The following is a 15,191-nucleotide window of genomic DNA, read 5'->3' on the forward strand; positions in this document are numbered from 1 at the left end:
CTGAGCGAGGTGGCCACCAAACCAGGTTCCCTCTAGCCTATATCGCAGCCTGGAGCGGGTTAACAGCAGAGCAAGGATGTCCAAATCAGCTGCCAAGTAGATGAGCTGGCCTCTCCTCTGTAAGGGTCTCTCACTCCGTGCAAGCAGCTTAAACCTCTGGTGCCAAATATTTGTCCTCTGCAAATCCCTAATAAAGAGCTGGTATTTAGCAAGAGGATTTACTGGTTCTGCAGTGAGGTCTGATTCTCTTTACCAGTGACTTGGCTTGTTTATGCTGGCAAAGAGAGGGAAGCTGCAAGCCCTGGGGACGAATGGTCCCAATTCCATGACTGTTAACACCCTTCGAACTGTCCCTCTTGAGAAGGGCAACCCCGAGCACCCTGGAGATGAGACTCTGCAGAAAAACAAGCTCTGCCTGTCCAAACCTCTGACCCTGCGAAATATGAAAGGGACAGATGACCACATGAAAACACATGCTCCAGGAGATGCTCTGGAGTCAAAAGGATGCGGTGTCTGTAGGCAACCGCTGTTGACACCAAAGCAAAGGGTGTCGGGAGTGTTTGTGTTGAGAGGGCAGTGCTTGTGCTCTCATTGCACGATGTCAACGTGCCAGAAGCAGGGCAATGGAAAACATGCTCCTGAAACACCTTCTGAAAGCACCACTGGCCTCACAGAAACACTCCACTCGTGACGTGGTTTATAAAGGTGATGTGGAGGGTCCTCTCAGCCGGCTGTAAGCCACAGCTTCTCCCCGGGTTTCAAAGGGGAGGAAGAGGAGCAGTTGCATTGTTAACCATTGACTGCCTCAATGGGGAAGCTTTTCAGCTCTTAGGCACCAGTCAAGCTGTCCCCAGGACAAGGACTTCTAGAAGACACCATGGTCTCCTAGTCCTTGTGGTGATACAATGGTATAGAAGATAAAGGATGAACAAGGCAGTTCTTCACACATTGGAAGTATTTACTGGATCTACTCCTAAGACAGTGTTAGACATTCAGTGATATCTTCATGACTGACCAAGGGACAGGTTTTGGGGGCTGGCCCCACGCGACCCGTACGTACTGTGTGTGAGAGGGGTGCGCCGGGTTCCCGATGCAGGGGCTGTGGGAGTTGGCGGGGCTCAGCAGCAGCGGGCTCTGAGAGCGCGAGGAGGAGCCCGAGGATGTACTTTCCAGGTATCGACCTGAACAGCAAAGTCAGAGTCAGTCCAGGGAACGCAAATACTCCAGCATCACCCTCTTCCCTTGCTCTGACACTAAGAGCTGACACTGTTTTCCTAGCTTTTTGGGGAAAACCACATGGGAGTTAAAGACATGGAAAGGAAACATTCAGCCTGCTTGGCACAATTCCAGCGTGGGACTGTCACCCCTCTGCCAGTGCTACGTACCTCTGCCATAGGGGAAGGGTTGACAGCCTTCTGGTGGGATGCCAAGCCAGAGAGACACCTTTCATAGAATCACAGAATACCAGGTTGGAAGGGACCTCAAGGATCATCTGGTCCAACCTTTCTCAGCAACCTTTCTTTCCTCATGCACACATGATTTGATGTGCTGGCACCTGGCTTAGGTTGACCTTGTTGCATCTCACTAAACGTTTCCCACTTGCAAATGAGAAACAATGATCGTTGAATGAACGACTGCTGAAATGCTTTGAAATCCACAGATTTCAAAAGATTTCAAGAGGCTAGCTTGCTGCCTCACTTCGTGCTTGCTCTGCGCAGGCAGGACTGGCCGTGCCTGCTGCTCTGCACCTGGGGACGCACTGAGTGCTTGCAATAAGGACGAGCAAGACTTCTCTTCCTTCAAACCTCCACCCAAACACCTACAACAAAGCAAATCACAACTCCTTCAAAATAACACGGGGATAAAGAAAACTTTCTCAGCAGAGAGAGGGCCGTTTTGTTCCGCCCCCCCGGCAAAGCACACTGAGCTACTCACTGCCGCCGTGCAGGATGGGCGAGCTCCGCGCTGAGCCCGTATTGCTCTGGGAGCCGAACTTCTCCATCAGCTCAGAGAACTCTCTCCTGCAAAGAAAAAACCCAGTGTAGGCTGCTGCTGCTCAAAATTATTCCCCACCTGATTATATGACAATAGTGTCCCCGGTGGCAGTGTCTTACTACCAAATCTATAGGGCTGATTCCTTCCAGCAATGGGGAGCAGACAGAGCTTTCTCATGCATAAGGCTATAACCCCCGTGGTCTCAAGAGGTTGTGCAAGGCTTAAGGTGGATAATCAATCCCATGGCAGTGCAGTTTTCCTGCGATGGGATGGGGTTTCGGTGTGCTCCTTCCCTGCCCTGGAAAGTGTTCAAGGTGAACATAGGCAAGAGAAGCTGGGAAGGGCTGTATGGATAGGCACTGGTGCTGGGAGAGCGTGAGAGAGCGTGAATGAACACAGGAGCCCTGCCGTGCACCCTGCCTTGCACCCCTGCCCTGACCCCGCCGCTTGGACCCCCCCGGGAATCAGCTGGAATAATTTCACCCCCAACTGTAAGGCTCAGAAGTTTTGCTATCACGCCATGCAAATTAAACAGACCGTCAGAAGGAGCTGTAACTATGCAAACATAAATCAAAAATGTTTGGCCTATTTGTGACTCCTTCCAGAAGAGTTAAATGGAGATTATTCTCTGTTTTTTCCTCTTCCTTTCCTAGGCAGAAAGCAGATCCTACTAGCTCTTGCTGGGGTAAAGATGGGAGATGGCTTCTGGAGCGCACACAAAAGAAAGCAGCCCACTCTCTGAATCTATCCACGGTGATGTCCTCCATGAACATCACAGGATAAATTCTTGGAGCACAAGACCTTAACAAAGACCTGCACACATAAAGCCTGCTGGGGCGACATAGACTTCTGTACTCTTTCCAGCAGCTCATGGCTGAAGATGCTGAACCAGCAGGCACATGCTAAATTTACAGGTATCAAGACAACAAGGGCTTGTCAGTTCAAGAACAAGGAGGAATGGCAGCCCACAAACGTTTAGTGTGATCCCTCTGTCTTGAGGTAAAACCCCCTGCTTCCTTTATTACCTCTCTGCAAAACCACCTCACCCATGACATCCCCTGGAAAGCTGGCTCAGTGCCCACGTGCCTTCATTAATGCTTTCCTTCCAGGCTGAGTTTGACCACCATCTAACTACCCAAGTGTGTTGAGTCCTTGATGAGCCCTACCTACCTATACACAACAGGTGAATTGCTTCATGATCTTCCTTTTCCCAAGCGTGACATCTTGAGCTCTTAAACCATTAAGAACCACCATTAACCATGTTTACCAGCTCCTGCACCATTTCTGTAACCCTGCTTTGAGCTGCCGGGAGCCTCTCACATCGTTTGGGCTAAGGAAGCACGGAAAAGGCGTGCCACGTTCAAGCATCAGCCTCCTGTGCCCGTCCCTGCCACGTTGTCTCTTTGGCCAACGTGTCTCCCAGGAGCGTGCTGTCCCTTCTGCAACCGTGCAGTCTCCTGGCTTCATAACCCAACACTTCTGGCTCAATCCAACCTTTTGGCAGAGAGAAGAGCCTCAAGGATGACTAATTTCTTACAGGTGTCATTAAAGAAGCAGCCAAGCCATGGGGAGAGACCCTGAAAGCGTCGTTTCTGTGGCCACAGTAACAACATGAGATGTCCACTTTGAAGACATGAAGGAATCCCCGTGGGAAGGTGCCTTCTTGCTGCTATAGCCACAGGAAAAGCCTGGCTATGAGTGGCTAGCTCTCACACTTGACAGTCAGACAAGCTCAAGTCATAAATCTGTAGGAAACCAGCCACAGCAAAGCTTCCTCAGTGAGGAGACTCCTCTTACACACCAGCAGACGTTGTGTCATCTGCGTACTTTACCGGGACAGATGTTGTATATTATTGGCTAGATTAGAGTCAACAATATTAAATGATGAATGAATCATCAGCTCCTTAGGTTCCTGCTGGAAATGCTCTCAGTCATTTACATCTTCCCATTAACAACCAGCTCATTAACTAACTTCAAAGACCCGTGCCTGCCTTATCTAATATTGTCATCAAATGTATGCCTTATTCATTCCATTTCATGCTAATTTTAAATCCGTGTCACACAATACTTAGTAGAATGCCTTGGAGAATCCCAATACTTGCACCGACACCATCGTCTTTATCAGCTAAACCCCTGACTTTAAAAAAGACAACTGCTTTGTGCAAAAATCCCACCTTCCACAAAACTGCTCTAACAAGCAGTTTCCTAGCGTTAGGCGCTGAAATGGGTGTGAAAGCATTGAGAACGCAGAAGGACGATTTAGACCCTGTAGCAGTGGGACAGCGGTTTGCTGTTCTGCGGTTCCCTGGGTTAAGCCTCGGGTGGATCTTACCTTAGCAGAATTTTTGCAACTTTCCAGTAAAGCCTCTGTATTTCTCTAGATGATTCAGACTCTCATTTTGCCGGTAACTCCTGGGTGATGGCCTTACTGCTCCATGACCCATTGCAATGGCAGGTCTAACGTGCTGGAAGCTAACGTGTTATTTCCAGTGGTTACCAAGCCATCAGCAGCTGGGGTTTTGTTTTGGGCTGGGTGTTTCTGTGGTCATCTATTGTCACATTTTCCTCAGATAATAATCCATCAGAGCACAGAACAGGTTATGAACTTAAAACAATGGCTAGAAAACTCTTAGTCAATGCAAATGCAACGAGTCTGGCAGCTCTTGTGCTCTTTAAACCCTGCTGAACAATGCAAACCCAATCACCCGTCCGTGCTGTCAAACGCTGTTATAAGCAAGGGCACCTCTGACTGGTGCATTCTTTGTTGTTGTTTATTTCAATGTCGTTAAGTTCCCCCACAAAGGAGTATTTATCATGACGTGCTCGACAGCCCAGCCAGCGAGCTCCCAGCCCAGGGTTGCTCTGCGAGCCCGGGGCCAGCCCAGCCGTTCGCCGTAGGGACGACGTGACTAAATGCTACGTCACGGGCGACTGTCCCAGCGCCTGCTTTCTTGGGCAACACTGCCAGCCCTGGTTCCACCAAAGGTCATAAACACATGACTAACTGGAAGCACACACTTATCCCGGCAGCGAGCAGTGCACTTTCGGGTGTCAGCCTCCCGAGAATTAATATTGTGCTCAGCGCTGTATTTGAAGGAATTTGCGAGCAGGCAGACGATGCCCAAACATTACTGATTAATGAACAAGTACGCCAAAGGAATGCCAGCAGATCTTGCTTTGCGCTTTCAGACACCAAGAGACTTCAGAAGATGTCTTTAATATTTAAAATTTGACCCTGACTAAAACATTTTGAACTGCCGGATGCCTGCAGGACTAAAATGCCCAGCTTTACTTAAAAAAAAAATTAAAATAATGAAATCATGGGGTTGTATTAGGTGGAAAGTTCATTTCAACAATCCCTTCTCCAGCTCTTTTTCATTAAGATACAGACATTTGAGATCCGGAGGATCCCTGTAACAGGGCTCGGACCCGCACAGCCAGCCCCACGGCATGGGGTGGGATGACGGGGTTTGCCAGCAGCAGCCAGCTGTAGGCCGACTTTGCTGCAGATTAAGCAGTGGGGGGTCAATCTTCCTGCAGAATATTGTTGTTTTATCTCATAATACCTTTTCGTCCTGCCCTTTTGTTCTTGGGAGAACAAAGGGTGAATCCTACATCAAAGGTTACGTGAAAGCGCAGCGTCTGGAAACCGCAGCTGGGGGAGAAAGAGGAGCCTGTGACACCAGATAAATCAATAGCTTGTCTCAAAAAACACCCCAAAGCCTGCGGGTCAGGGGGAACCGTGAATCCGAAGCACTGCCAAAACACCACAAAAGCAGATTTTCTCGCGCCTGGCTTGCCGCAGCTCCAGCATTTCACGCTGCTGCTAGGCTTGGCTTTTCCATAAATGACGGGAAAAGCGGGACGCGCGCAGGTGGATGGGCTTCTCTGCAAAAGGATGCGCATTTTATCCCCAGTGACCCTGGGACGCCCCAGGCTTCGCAGGAGCCCACCCCACCGCTGCCTTCCGGTGTAGCACCAAGTGAGCCATGGGCTGAGCTGCTGCACGCGGGGCTCGCAGGGAAAAGAAAGGGGATTACCTTCCATTCCCAGCTGGCCGGGCATGAACTCCAGCTGATGCCTGGGTATTGTATGAAATTGGTTAACATGGAATTGGTTAGGCATTTGCAGAAAAGCAGGCTGCTTTCCTTACTGCTCCGCGGGCAAGCCCTGTTAATACCATACCCCATTTTCACCCAGCTGACTGCGCACACCGTGCAGGGCTGCCATGTATTCAAGCATTTTACCCTGCGAGTACCAGGAGGTGCAGCGCAAAGAGGCTTTCTCACAGTGACAAACCTGAAAGACCAGGATGATATCTGCGCCACGCAGAGAAACAAGGAACTATTGTAACTTTCAGGCTGAGAATGAATAAACAATAATTATGCGTATGCAATAAAATTATCCTCATTAGCTAAAGATGAGCACAGATGAAAATCAGACCCAACCGCCATCCAAACCCAGCGTGTCCAGCTCTAAATCTGAATTTTCTGCTCTAAGCTCTAGCATTACTGCCACTCTCTGCAGCATGTCTGATGCGACAGGCTGAAAACATGCATCTTATACACGCCAGGGCCGAGTTCCATAAAGAGCACAGGTAATTTGGGCCTATAATTAACTCCAGGGACAAATAATAGCGTTTATGAGTCAAATTCACCCGAGGGCAACCACAACAAAATGCTACTCAGCTGAGTCATTGGGAAAATTGGCAGGCGGGTTGGATCGTCTTCCAAACCCCGAGCCATTACGCTTCCTCCTCCGGCGTGCCTTGCGCGCTCCGGGTTTCTGAAGGCACCCTGCATGCGAGTATCTGCAAATACACCGAATCACCCTCCTCCCCGTGCGTTCCTTCAGCTTTCACATCTCGTGAGCCGCTTTGCTGGGCAGCGGGGAGGCGCGGGGCTGCCCTCGACTCAGGGCGCAGCGTCTCCGTGGGTACCAGCTCCAGAGCTGACAGTTCCCGGGGAAGCCAGGGAGCTGGTTTCAACCCAGACAAGAGGGCTGTCTGCTCGCCCGCGCGCAAGGATTGACTTAAGAGATAATGGGACATCAATCAAATAAAGACAAAACTAAGGAAAGGGAAGAGAAAAAAAAAAAAGAAAAAAAAAAAAGGAGGAAGGAAGAAAAAAAAGGAAGCAGAAAAATCCTTCCCCCGTTTCCACAGCTCTTAATCCTGGAGATATGTATTCGCGTATTAAACAGTTTGCGAGATGATTATGTAAGCGAAATCTCTGCAAATCTTTTAAAAAATAAAACATAAATAAACTGATTACTTTCCCACTCTCCTGATGGCTAACCTTTTGCAGATTTAACAGCTAGCCGGTGGCAAACAGAGGCCAAATAAATAAGTCTCGTTGCCCTCCCAGTCCCCCTGGGTCGGTTCTCCAGCGGCTCCTTCGCAGGGCGACCGGGACTGCTGACAGATGCATGAAGGAGCTGGAGCCGCCAACAAAGCCGTGCGTGCGTATGTTTCAAGAAACATCTGCTGCAATTTAAGATATTAGGAGATGCCTGAACAGCTTGGAACAGATCAGCATGGGTGAAAGCAGAAAACCTGCTCTGGGGGCTCTGGCTGAGAAATAAAGCATTTCCCCAAGCAAACCTGGGCGCAGGGAGCTGCTCAGCCTCCTGCATCCATCCGTCCTGCTGGGGACCAGCCCCAGCAACAGCAACCTGGAGAGGGGACATCACGAGACGCCCACTGCCACCCCTGAGGCAAGCGCAGGGACTGCTGCAGCACAGAAGCGCATCCTGCCCATCCTTACTCGGGCCAAAAGAGGGTCAGACTCCCGAGTCCAGCTCTGGTGACCAGCTCGCTTCACCCACGCCTTCCCCAGCAGTTAATATAATAATTTGAGACATTATTTTCACTGGAAGAGCGTGGGTAAAAAGCCGTCCGTCATTAATAGCAAATAATTCCTCCACCAGAATATTATTGGGTCAAAATTAGTCTCACCCCTGTCATTACGGCACTCTCACTGTTCTTCTAAGGCAGTGACACTCCACAGCTGCTGATGGATAAGGAACAAAACCATCATCTCCGACGCTAACGGAATGTCGGTACGTTGAGCAAACGGCTCTGTGATCTCCAGCCACCCACGCACAGTGCAATGCCACCAGCCTGCCTGCCCACGACCGCGCTCTGCCTAAAGCCACTCGCATTTTGGTGGTTCCTGGTGCGCCTCAAGTTTCCAGACCTGTGTTTCTATTTGACAAGGAGAGGATGCTCCAGCACGTTGTGCCAGGTCTCCCAGGAGATGCGAGCAAAGACCTCGCTAATCCCATAGCTTGGTTTCCACAACCCTGCCCTCTCTCGTGACACCATCACTGTCCCACACAGGCTAAATCCAGCCAAGACAAAACAGAACCCACTCCTCATTGTGAATCCTCCAAGCACCTCTAGAGAAAGCAAGGTTTTCCCCGGAGTGGCAAGGGGAGAGGTTTCAGGGAAAAACTGCTCATCCTCCCTGGGAAGGAGGAATCCTCTAGTGAAGGAAGACCTTAACTCAACGTGTCTAACTGGAAAGGAAATGGAAGACCCTGCTGTCCCTCTGTGTCTTCATCCAAATCTCTGTGCAGGGCGAGATAAGCCACAGGCAGCTCAGCACCACGCAGCAGAGCTGAAGGAGCTCGTGCCACTCTACAACCAAGGCTGGAGCTGCCGTGGTCCTTGCTGGGAAAACACCTGTGTAAACCTGCTGGATGCTGGGACACCCCACAGATCCAGCACAGGCTGGGCTGGAGCCAGGTCTGCAGCTGGGAGCCACCAGCTTTGCTTCCCTTCCCGTTACAGTTCCAGAGCGTTCCCACCGGTGTAGTTATCAAAGACCCTTGGCCACCTCCATCTTCACTGTGGTCTTTGAGCCCTGTTAGCTTAAAGGCAGTCCAGCTATAGTGCCAACCAGTGCCACGATCCCCCTTCCCAGCATGAGATGACAGCCCTTACCTGGCGTCGTCATCGCGGGCTATAAGAAGGCGCATGTGGCTGGTGGCTGACGCTGTCCTCAGGATGTCCACGGCCCTGTGAGACAAGGACCATAAAATGTCAACGCCGGCTCGCAGCGGTGTTCCACCTAGCTTGTCTGGCCCCATGCCAAAGCTCGTGGCACACTGGGCAGAGACCCATGGCCTGGGCAAACCCTGTCAGCAGCCAAGTGACCTTTTTCGGGTGGACATCTGTGGAACACCCCCGTTCCCTGCCCTGGCAGTGGGGCCAGGGGGCAGCCAAGTCACAGCCTGATTTTCCCACTTCTGCAATAAATTAGAAGCCAACCCAGAAGATTTGTGTGGCCATGAGCAAATACCTCCCAGCACATCTCCTCCCTTGGGAGGTTTCCATCTCAGGGACGGCCACTTTCTGGTTCAAAATACATGTGTCCCTGTGGGAGTCAGGGCAGTGGGCGGGGGACCAGACACAGCCTCCCTGCAGCTGCAGAGATGTCCTTGGGGACCTCCTTCATCAAACCCAGCCACTCGAGGGGTTTGGGAGAGGGAGAAGCTCCTTGAAGCATCCATCTAGTCTAAGCACATCATAGAATCACAGAATGGTCTGGGTTGGAAGGGACCTTAAAGATCATCTCATTCGATCCCCCTGCCCTGGGCAGGGACACCTCCCACCACACCAGGTTGCTCCAAGCCCCCTCCAACCTGGCCTTGAACACCTCCAGGGATGGGGCAGCCACAGCTTCTCTGGGCAACCTGGGACAGGGGCTCACCACCCTCACAGCCAACAATTTCTTCCTCAGATCTCATCTCAGTCTCCCCTCTTGCAGTGTAAAACCGTTCCCCCTCGTCCCATGGCTGCCCTCCCTGATCCAGAGTCCCTCCCCAGCTTTCCTGGAGCCCCTTTAGGGACTGGAAGGGGCTCCGAGGTCTCCCCGGAGCCTTCTCTTCTCCAGGCTGAACCCCCCCAGCTCTCTCAACCTGTCCTCACAGCAGAGGGGCTCCAGCCCTCAGGTCACCTTCATGGCAGAAGTGCAAGGCAGCAGTGGACTAGCACCACTTTTAATGGGAAAGAGGTGCCCCGAAAGCGCTGTGCTCCTCTGGGTCAGTTAATCATTTTCTTGGCAGGGAGCTGGGGGGCTGGATTGCAGCTCTGGAGGGAATTCCCTGCGTGGAGCAGCACTGTTGGGTTTAGGCACTGGGAGCTGCAGGGCTTGCTGGGAAGCTGTAGCAGATGGAGTGGGAGTGCCAGGAGCTGCTAAGAAAACCAGCATTTTGGGGCAACGTCTGACTATCTCACAACTACAGCTTGGGCTCATTGGTCTGTTTTTATATGGCAACATTTCGTTTGATAATTTCCAAGCTGGGTCTGGGGAACAGTGCTGGCTGCGTCAGAGCGCAGACAAAGCGATGCCCTGGCATCGTCTGTGCAACCTGCAGCCTAAACCGCTTCACAGAATTATACAAAAACAACAGGAATGCAAAATTTCTGTTTGGATATGGTACCTCTCGCTTGTAACCCCAATTAAGGAATCTCCATTGACCTCCAGGATCTGGTCTCCTGGCTGCAGGCGCCCTAGAAAAGAAAACTAATGGATAGAAACTGCAGAAAATACAGCTTGAAGGGACTGGGAGAGGTTGGGCAGTTCCTCCCTTTGCCCAGAGACAGGATGAAATATGCATAGGTCGTTCCGGAGATGCTCATCCAACCTGTTTTTCAAGACGTCCAGAGATGAAGTTTCTGCAACCTCCCTGAACAACCCGTGCCAATGTCGCAGCACTTCCTCTGCTGTTGGAAGTTACGAAAGTAAAACACCAAAAAATGCAATAAAGCTTTTACTTAATTCAGTTTGAGGGCAGGTAGAAAACCACAAGTGGCACCTCCACCTGTTCTGGGTTTATTTTTTTTCATTAGATGGAAAAATGGTGTTGTAACATTTGGAAAAAAAAAAAAAGAAAGAACATATTTCTAGCTTAAGTTATAAAAGGTAAACTCTGCAGAGCCCTGCTCAATACCTCCTTGTTTGAAGATGCTCAGAATGAAATCAGTGGCCTAGAGCAGAGATGAATTTGCAAAAGAATCTCCGGTCATTTTGGGGCTACAGGCAGTCATCGGCACGTGGGAAAGGACGGGCAGCAAAGTGAAGTTCTGTGTGTGGCAGGGATGGATCCTGCCTTAAAGACATGAAGCAATGGTACGTTTGCCGAAAGCCAAGGCAAGGCTGCCGTCAGATATTACAATAATTGCCACAGTAAAAAAATACCCCCATCGCTGGAAAATCTGGGAGGAAGGACCTCAAATGTCTGATAAGGCAACATATAAAATAAATACATGGTCTTTTGGCTTGTCTCAGACTTTGTGGTACTCAGCACCATGTTTAACTCACCATCTGCATAAGCAACACCCCCTGGAAGGATCCTCTTGACATAAACTCCATATTCTTCTCCGGTGAGTTCCTTGATGCCACCGATTACCTTAATACCTGGAGGAAGAGACGTGCCCATCACACAAAGAAGCACAGTTTCCGTGGGCTGTCTCGGAGGGACGCAGCCTCTGGCACAGCTCCCAGGTGCACCACCACCACCTGAAACCCCTTTTAAAAATCATTTCTGGAAAGCCCCGTGTATGCCCTGCACTACACAAGCATCAGCAGAAGCAACAGGATGCGACTGCAGACACAAGACAAATCATGGAATGGTTTAGGTTGGAAGGGACATTAAAGGCCACCCAGTGCCACCCCCTGCCCTGGGCAGGGACACCTCCCACCACACCAGGTTGCTCCAAGCCCCCTCCAACCTGCCCTTGAACACCTCCAGGGATGGGGCAGCCACAGCTTCTCTGGGCAACCTGGGACAGGGGCTCACCACCCTCACAGACAAGGATTTCTTCCTCAGATCTCATCTCAGTCTCCCCTCTTGCAGTGTAAAACCATTCCCCCTCATCCCATGGCTCCCCTCCCTGATCCAGAGTCCCTCCTCAGCTTTCCTGGAGCCCCTTTAGGGACTGGAAGGGGCTCCGAGGTCTCCCTGGAGCCTTCTCTTCTCCAGGCTGAACACCCCCAGCTCTCTCAGCCTGTCCTCACAGCAGAGGGGCTCCAGCCCTCCCAGCATCTCCGGGGCCACCTCTGGCCCCGCTCCAACAGCTCCGTGTCCTTCTGCTGTTGGTGCCCCAGAGCTGGAGGCAGCACTGCAGGCGGGGTCAAAGGCTTAAGGCATCTGATAGCACCCACTCGGAGCAACAGCAGTGGAGATAAAGCTTCCAAGAAAGGCACAGGCAAGGAGGGATCACCTTCCCCAACCCAAGTTCATCACTTGCAGTCGAATCAGTCACTGATGGGTGACTGTGCTTGTGTGTGTGGTAAGACTTGTCATAGGAAATATTACTGGGGATAAGCGTTGCCCTCAGGAGACCCCCTTTGAGATGCAACATCTGGACAAGCCCCAGGTTCAATGTAGTGGTGAGAAGATCCCACATGCCAGGCTCCAGCAGCATCTCCACCGCAGCCTTTGGAGCTGCCAGCCATGGCAGAGCAGCTGCTTTTTATCAGTGCTTGAACCCGGGAGGAGCAGGCTGCAGGTTTGAACCCAGAGGCAGGACCCAGGGTGCAGAGTTGACCTTTGGTGCAGCTCTGAAACCCCCTCGTAGCAGTGCCTTGGCAAAGGGCTCTCACGCTGCATGGACACCTCTCCAGCCACGGGACATGTCCCTGCTGGCATGTGTAAGCTGGCTGGCAGGAAAAGGCCCAAGAGACTTATTTGTCCAGGGCTCCTTAAGTCCTTCGTCAAATATCCAGGCTGTGGACAGAAGGATTAAAAAGCCTGGCTTTAATTAACAAATCTCCCCCGAGAGCCGCTGGTCCGGCATTTTGCTACTCCAGACAGGAGGGCACGCTGAGGACAGGCAGCAATGCAGAGAGGAACATGGCCAGTGTGAAGCCAGCTTCGTCTTCTGGCTGCTGTCCTGGGGTGACGAGCTGCTCCGAGCATTGGTGGGATCCTGGGAGGCATGAAATGGCCCTCTCCAGGGCCGCAGAGCACAGATTCCTCCCCAAAACACAAGTCCCCTTTCTGAAACGAGCAGGAGGGAAGAGGAGTGGACCTTGGATTGGGATTACTTGGGACAACGACTCTATTTCCATCTCTAGTTCCCTTCCCTGTATAACCCAAGCTCTGCACTAAGGACCCTCGCAGGGGAAGACCTTGTCTCTCAAGTCACCTCACATGAAAATTGTGATGAAAAACCAATTTATCACAATTTTTCACTTCATTCCCCTATGCGCCAATTGCTGCTTCTCCCAAGCACAAAGCCCCAGCCCTATCCAAGTGCCAGAGTTTATTCCCTGGGCTCGATGCACTAAACCATACATCCCCCAGGTGTCCGGGAGGAGCTGCTTAACCCATGGCAGTGGGAACTCATGGGAAAACACCAATGATGTTCTCCATTGCATTTTTGAAGAAATTCAATAAAATCAGAAATATTGCACATAAGAGATATCTCCAAGCGGTGTGAGCTTCTCCAAGGCACGGGGACAGGTCAGGCGGCTCCGGACCAAAGTGGGGAAGGGATGCTGCAGCCCTAAAGCCTGAGAGAAGATAAAATCTGCTCATCACTGAGGATGCTGGAAAGCTTCTTGGCTTCTGATTGGGCTGGGGGTGGCTGCTGGTGGGCTTTGCCACCAGCTGGCAGAGAGACCCTGGAGAGCAGGCTCACACCTGGGGTGGGTTTGGGAAACCCCTTGTGTGGCAGAGGGGGGGGGGGGGCTGCAGAAGGAAAGCCCCATTGGTTCCCCTGGACGAGGAGGACACTGGAAGTCTGGCTTGAGCCAAGGTGCTGACCCAAGGAGCCATCCTGCATCTTTCTTTATGCCGATACATGATGTAATTGGGAATGATAAAACGCATTAGACAAATCACGTACAAATCTGCATCTCAGAAGAGGCGCAGCTGCAGCATCACCCAGCAGTGCGACGGGACCTGTTTGTGACGGGCTCCTCCACCGAGGTATCAAACCAATAATGACTCATTTCCCTTTTGTGTCCGCAAATCAATTGTAATAATGGCTTAATATAGCTGAAGTATCTACAAATCCTCCTTTATCCCCAACGATGTCAGGAGAAAATCCGATCTTGTTATTAAAATCAGCGATTACTCACAGTATTGGTCCCAGACACGCTCAAACTTTGATGGGGGAGGGAGGAAAAACACCCTGACTTTTAACTCCCTTGTTGGCAAACCAGCCAGGTGCTGCCAGGCTCTGCCCTCCCACCCATCGCCTTGCCGTGGAGGCACTGGGATGCTGGTCCTGGTCCCCCAAGAGATGCACCGGGGAGCCCCCACCCAGGCAAGGAGGAAGAGGAGGAGGAGGAGGAGGAGGAAGGGTTCACCCCTGCCAGGGCTCGGACCAAGCCATGGGACAGCCCGGGACTGGTTGCAACGAACTCAAGTCATCAAAGATTGTGGTGGTGGCATTCCTGGGAGTCTTCATATTTTATAAGCACTTACATCAATCGAATTTATATTTGGGACCCAGTGTAGGTAAATAACGGATCTTTAATTATCACAGCATCAAAGTCCCAGTATAATGCTTATTAAGTCATACTTAGGGCCAGATAATCTAGCCTATTTTGGATCCCTCTGTTTAATCTTTCCTTTCTGGCAAAGATCCTGGACCTGATGCCCGTGCCCCCAGTATTTTCTCTTTTGCGGAATGAACATTTAGGGGGAAGCTCCAGGTGGGCATGCAGGTTAGACTGACCAAGACGATGTTTTCCTTAGATTCTTAGCGATTCTATAAATTTATTCCAAACCCTCAAGCTTCTCTGGTGCACCTAATCCCACTCCCACTAATGCCAATGTTGTGGTTCTCAACTTCTCAGGCTATAATCTTACCTGCTCCCGGCTCCCTATACTATGGGTCAAGGGGTGTCCTGGCTAATCTGGTTGTTTAGCCCAACTCTAATCATCTCTGGCGTATCCTGACCCCACTGGCCGCCGTGCCATGCTCACAGCAGTCTGCACAGAGAGAGGTTGCCCGCTGTGTGCCTAAGCTAGCAATGTTCAATTACATTTCCCTTAATCCCTCTGCTGATCTTGCAGCCCCGGCCAGCTTTTTCTGTCTAGAGGAAGGGACAGATTGGAGGTAAATCACTCCCTGCCCTGTCCTAAGAAGATGAAGGTCAAGATAATGGGATCTCGGTGTTTCTGAGAAATCATAGAACCATAGGGTTGGAAGGGACCTCTGGAGATCGTCCAGT

At 51.1% G+C, this 15,191-nt stretch overlaps 1 protein-coding gene across 1 annotated transcript in view; it reads right to left on the reverse strand.

The window, feature by feature from the left end:
- The window catches only part of LOC128913764 (syntaxin-binding protein 4-like), a 49,865-nt gene that overhangs the window by 19,337 nt on the left and 15,337 nt on the right, over positions 1-15,191 (reverse strand). Inside the window, exons 3-7 of the mRNA XM_054211914.1 lie at positions 11,325-11,420; positions 10,444-10,513; positions 8,942-9,016; positions 1,936-2,021; positions 1,061-1,181 (exon numbers count right to left, since the gene is read on the reverse strand). Of these exons, the coding sequence (XP_054067889.1) occupies positions 1,061-1,181; positions 1,936-2,021; positions 8,942-9,016; positions 10,444-10,513; positions 11,325-11,420 (448 nt within the window). The remainder of the gene's footprint in view (positions 1-1,060; positions 1,182-1,935; positions 2,022-8,941; positions 9,017-10,443; positions 10,514-11,324; positions 11,421-15,191) is intronic.

The sequence above is a fragment of the Rissa tridactyla genome, chromosome 8, assembly GCF_028500815.1.
Source record: "Rissa tridactyla isolate bRisTri1 chromosome 8, bRisTri1.patW.cur.20221130, whole genome shotgun sequence".
Taxonomy (NCBI): Eukaryota; Metazoa; Chordata; class Aves; order Charadriiformes; family Laridae; genus Rissa; species Rissa tridactyla.